The sequence below is a fragment of the Sprattus sprattus genome (assembly GCF_963457725.1).
Source record: "Sprattus sprattus genome assembly, chromosome: 2".
In the NCBI taxonomy this organism is placed as follows: Eukaryota; Metazoa; Chordata; class Actinopteri; order Clupeiformes; family Clupeidae; genus Sprattus; species Sprattus sprattus.
The window spans coordinates 14,268,036-14,273,876 of NC_137921.1; the positions used below are offsets into that span (position 1 = coordinate 14,268,036).

The following is a 5,841-nucleotide window of genomic DNA, read 5'->3' on the forward strand; positions in this document are numbered from 1 at the left end:
TTTGATGTGCATGAGTTGTGTGTGTGTCACAGGTATGGATGTACTGCCGACTCTATCGCACCATGGAGAGGTTTCGTAGGCCTGAAATACTGGAAGCTGCCAAAGCAGGTGTGTGTGTCTGTGTGTGTGTGTGTCCTTTCTCTGCCCAGTTTGTTTAAATGTAAAAAATAAATGTAAGGGTTTAAGGTGATTTACCTTGTTTCTAAGTTCTCTGGATCTTGCACTTACACTCTTTAAAGTCTAAAATAAAAAGTGTAAAAGTCCCATATGTCCAGAGTAATTTCCCATTTATCCAAGAGGAGCTTAACTCTGATCTGAAGTTATTGATTTACCTCAGACTAGACCAGTAACACCTGATCTCCTCATGACCAGGAAATACTATAATTAAAGTAATATAAGAGTTATTGCTTTCAATAACAAAAGCCTTAATCTCTTTTCTGAAATAATGTTGAGATGGTTATGTAGTTGACTGTTTGACTGGAGACTATTAGAACTAAAGAAACACAGAGAGTGGAATGGACATCCCTACAACTGTTCTTCCCTTTTCATCAATAGTTACATTGCGCATACAACCGTTGTAATTCTGTGATTGGAGTAAGGTGTAATTGTTGTCATGGTTACTCATTGACTAAATATGGCTCCTACAGGCGGGGCCTTCCTGCAGCGGTTCGCCCTCGTCCCGTCCTCGGGCAGCCCAGGGAAGTGTGCCTTCTGCCTGACCCGAGACGGCCGCGCCGTGAAGGTGCAGAGGACCATCTTCAGCGAGTGCTTCTACGTCATGGCCATGGATGAACTCTCCAGGGTCACCAGGGACCAGGACATGCAGGTAGGGTCAAGCCCCGCCATAGCGGCACTTCACTTCAACTTTGTCTATTAAACATACAATTAAATACTTGTGCTCTGACCATCACAAGAACCCGTCAAAAAAGGACACTAAAATAAATCGATCCCATAAGTCCAATACAATAAACACACAATGTACAGTACCACTATAGGATGTTATGTGACTTCAGTGTGCAGTGCATATGGTTGTGTCAGCCGTTTCGCAACTTATTGTCTGTGTTAGGAATATGCAGTCCACCGTAGCGTTGCTCAGTCCACCGTAGCATGACAGTCCACAGAAGCACTACATGTGATCTAGTCAGTGCTGCTGATGCTGGCCCACGCCCAGAGCAGATCTGCTCCAAACCGCTGCTTTCTGGGCCAGCTGGACATGGGTGGCCACCAGCTTCTGAGTCTAGTGCAGACTGGACTCTGGACAAGCACTTTACCTCTTCTTGAGTCCCTGGTGTGAGTCAGTGATTCTGATCTGTCTCTGAGCTGCATTCAGACACGGGGAAGATGATGTATCTGTGTCAGAAATCAGTTTTTGGACTAGTGACCCAAGATGGGCACTCTAATTACTGAGCCATTCATGCCAGACATATACATATACATATACATATATATTTCTCTCAGTCAGATGCTGAGAAGATGATGGACCAGCTGGTGCACTGGGTGAGGGTGGACCCGTCGGGCCTAGGACGCCCCTCAATGCCCGGCGACGCACCCGTCAACAGCATGGCCGTACCCATGATGCTCTTGTGCCTGGTGAACCAGCTGAGTGAGGGCCGACCAGCGGTGGCACAGAAATACACCGAGATGGCTGACTGGTGCGTCAAACAGATCCTGCAACACATTCAGGTGAACATGAGCAAAAAACTAAATTAAAAGCTAAACTAATTCCAAAGGCGGACAAAGTGCAGATTATAAACAAATACACAGCCAAGTGATAAAGCTCCAGATACAATGGAGGTGCTGTCTGACTGTCTTTCATGTTTGTGTGTTTCTGCTGAATTATAAGTATGTGCTTCCTCACCCCCAGAGAGATGGAACGGACATTTTGGAAAGCGTCTCACCAGAAGGAAAAGAACTGCCTGGTTGTCAGGGGCGACTGCAAAACCCAGGTGCTGAAATAATAATATCTTATAACAACTGCAGTCTCAGTTTATTTACGCACCACCTCTCGCATACAGAGTGCAGCTCAAAGGCCCTTTAAAGAGAGGAATGAAAATGTGTGTGCAAAGGGTGAACATGTGAAAGTTAGCAGCTTATAACATTTGGATTCTCCCAGGACTTGTTTCACTTGCCTGCTGTGTCGGATGTCCTCACCTCTGTTGACGGCACTGGTAAATGTTTACCTTTGGGAAATCAGTGGTGTGTGTGCGTCAGTGAGGTGTGAGTAATGATGTGACCATGGGGACCAGCGGCGGAGGTGATTTAGGCTTCTGGGAGTGACAGCTGGCTTACTTAGCTTAATAGGCTGCCTGAATGTAAACATGCATTACCAGGGGAGATGAGCACAGGAGGAAACTCATGTTTCAGGGGTTATTTATTCTTGCCAATATGCACGGGAGGCCTGCTTATTTCAGATAATTCAGGCAGCAAGAACCAAAGGCATAGACCGCTGTGTGGTATGGTTTGGTTCTGTGCCACACTGTCTTTTTGAAGGCATTGTTACTTTCAGGTCCCTTAGAAGACTTAAGCGTTAGCCAGGGCATATTGTGAGGATACTCAAGTAACTAACACCACATCCTGGCAGCATTTGGAGATTGGTATCATGGCTGGATGTACCGTTAGGATGCAACTTTGTTGTTGTTGTGAGCGAATTGGCTGCTGTGGGAAGTCTCCAAACCAACAGCACAAGGAGTTTAACATTGTTCCCTGTGTAAACCTAAAATGCAGTATTGTAGTAAATGCTAGGAAACAGGTATTTTAAAATCACTTAATTCTCTGCCATCATCACTCAGAAAGTGGTGGTGGTGGTGGTGATCTAAGGGAAGAATCCATATGGACACATATTATGCCACAGCGTGTCAATGTGACTTAAGCTGATCTTTATCCTTCTCCATCGCTGAGGACCGCCTGTCTTCCTGTTGTCCCTGTGCAGGCCATGCTCTGGAAGCAGGCTGGTTCCTGCTGGAGTATGCCCAGGAGCGGGGGGACGTCCAGCTCCAGAAGACGGCTGTGGACAAGTTCATGGAGGTGCCCTTCCTGTCCGGCTGGGACAAAGAGCACGGGGGCCTCTTCTACTTCCTGGATGTGGATGGCCACTGTCCCACTCAGGTGAGAGGTCACAACATGTTCAAAATCGACAGAGTCGACACAAGGATCCTGTGTTTGTTGTCCCTGTACCATCCAAATAGTTATCACTTTATAAATATGAGGATACATGTTAATGTTAAAATGTTACACTTCATGTAATAAAGAATCAAGAAATGCAGTACGGTAGAAATGTGTTGTATAAAGCCTGATGATAACAATGATGTTATTAAACATTATACAGCACACTTAATGGAGTTTGATAGTGCTGTACACTGCGGTCTGCTAACACAGAATTATGGGTGCCAGGCTAAATGTGGCACAGCGTTAGATGTGCCAGTCTAAATGGGGCACAACAGGTGGGATCTAAACATTCAGCAGTGTCCTTATGAGCACTGAGTGAATGAAAAGCAATATCAAGTAGAAGAAATAACTTAAAGAAATGTGTGTGTGTGTGTGTGTGTGTGTGTGGGTCTGTATCTGTGTATGCACAGCTTGAGTGGAACATGAAGTTGTGGTGGCCGCACTGCGAGGCTCTGATAGCCTACCTAATGGCCTACACATATTCCAAAGAACCCGGTCTGCTGAAGAGGTTCAGCCAGCTCTATGACTACACCTTCTCTCACGTGAGTACAGCCACACGTGTGATTGACAGCTTGCAATTGCACTCACAGGGTGTCACTTACCTGATGGACCGTAAGTGACAGGGGTGTGAGGGGATGCCTGGAGGGAGACTAGAAGGACAAGGAATCAGTGTTTGTCCCTGCATGGAATGAAGTATTCATAATTATGTTTTCATCAGTCATGATCAGTGTATACTTACCTGTAACTAGGAATTGGTGTGTTTTTCGTTAGCTTAGCACAAGCCAGTATCCCTGGCTACACACTGACATCTTTAATGTATACACATTTTAAGCATGTAGTTAGATACACACTAAGAAATCAAGATACAGAAATGGACCTAACAAGTACAACTTTGTGCCCTTTGCTGTCAGCAATGATTTTATATCTTCAAAATGAAACAAAGGTCCAGAGATATCACTGTAGGGACCGTTTCCGTACTTTACAGGATACTTTTCTGACATGTACCTTTGGGTACAGAAATAATGCTTCTATTTCTCTGTGTGAATCTGTACTTGTTATACCTCCCTTTTCCCTGTATGAATCTGCCTGACCACCTCTGATAAAATCCCATAATGTTTTGTCGGTGTCTCTGTGGTCTCTGCGTGAGCAGTTTGCGGATCCAGAACATGGAGAGTGGTTTGGCTATCTCAGTCAGCAAGGCAGCGTGACCCTTGACTTCAAAGGAGGTCCCTTTAAAGGTGCGTCACCCAGATCGGCGGCTTTTCACATTGTAATTATGTTTACAAAATGAATTGTGTTATTCTCCCACAGGTAACACAAAATGCTGCATATTAAGTATATCATCACCTAGTTTTTCCATTTCACAAGTTTTCACCTGTACTGAATGGAAAAGTAAAGGCATCTGCTTGGGTGCGGCACAACAGACACACTTTACATGCTGCTAAATTCCAAATGAGCTCCGGTATAGAGAACCACAGCAAGGAAGTGAAATAACATGTTTTTGTCATTAAATGTTCTCCCTCCTAGGGTTCTTCCATGTTCCTCGATGTTTGTACATGTGTGAGCGACTGCTGGACAGACTGCTGGACAAACATCAGGGCTGAACCGCTCTTACCAGTGATCTTAATCATCTGTGCAGCACTCCACTGCATCATGCCAGTGATCTTACTTTCTTTTCTTTTTCTATTGTTATTTGTGCTGTCAGTCTATGAATCACGTTGTTGTATGATGTTGTGAGCTAATGTTTACTTATGTGTGATGCACAAGGTCCAGGCTAAACCTGCTAGGATTGTACTTCACTTTTGGATTAAAAAAGGGTAAATACCGGTAATCAATCCTAAGATACCATGGCCGATAATGTCATGTATAATCACACTCTCTCCTAAAGGAGCTATAAGATTGAATAGCTGTCATCAAGGGCGCTAGATGATTTCATTCTCTCCATCCCAAGCAGATTGGGGCAGTCTGTTATGTTAAGGTGACCAGATTTCTGATACAAAATCCAGGGGCATTTTCAGTTCAGACAGTCCAAAACAGTCTAATGTTTTTATCTTTGTAAACGAAAAACAACCATTAAGTGCAAGAAAATGCCATTTCTTATCCTTTAGAATTGAATCTTTGTAAAGCTATAAGCATTTGTTGATAAACACCCATTTGCACATTAGTTGTGTATTTAAAAAGTGGTATGGAGGTTTCTATATCCTTCTGTGCACAATATTTTCTTGTATGAAGTTTATACTCAGGATGAAGACTTAGATATGATTCCCTTAATTGTCACTGCCTTAATAATCCTAATGTTATAACAGATTGTTTCACTGTTTATGTAATTGGTTGTAAGGATGTAAGGGATAGCACTAATTAGGAGATTATGTCTGTACTTAAGTCTGCCCAGTCGTTTATCATTGGACACATCACAGATTCCCATCTCTTAAAAGCACTAGTTGAAGCCAACTGTAACTGCTTACAATTTTAATTCTCTCTAACTTTCATCATCTTATTTTTTATTTTGACAGTAAAGTTGGAATACTTTTAATGACTGTATGCTATGGTGATTATTTCCCCCCCCCACCCCTCGGCCTTCCAACTTTAGTACTGACCAGTGACCAAATTCCCAAACTATAGAGAAAATTCCCAAATTAAAAAAAAAAATTCTCAAAATGACACCACGAGGCAGAA

General features: G+C 43.4%; 1 protein-coding gene across 1 annotated transcript in view; it reads left to right on the forward strand.

The window, feature by feature from the left end:
- renbp (renin binding protein) overlaps positions 1-5,559 on the forward strand; it is a gene marked incomplete at its 5' end in the record, with an annotated part of 6,576 nt that extends 1,017 nt beyond the window's left edge. Inside the window, 8 exons of the mRNA XM_080859465.1 lie at positions 33-108; positions 648-826; positions 1,459-1,683; positions 1,865-1,946; positions 2,930-3,105; positions 3,576-3,707; positions 4,316-4,403; positions 4,693-5,559. Coding sequence (XP_080715591.1) covers positions 33-108; positions 648-826; positions 1,459-1,683; positions 1,865-1,946; positions 2,930-3,105; positions 3,576-3,707; positions 4,316-4,403; positions 4,693-4,769 — 1,035 coding nt within the window. The 3' untranslated portion in view covers positions 4,770-5,559. The remainder of the gene's footprint in view (positions 1-32; positions 109-647; positions 827-1,458; positions 1,684-1,864; positions 1,947-2,929; positions 3,106-3,575; positions 3,708-4,315; positions 4,404-4,692) is intronic.
- Between the last annotated feature and the right edge of the window lie 282 nt (positions 5,560-5,841).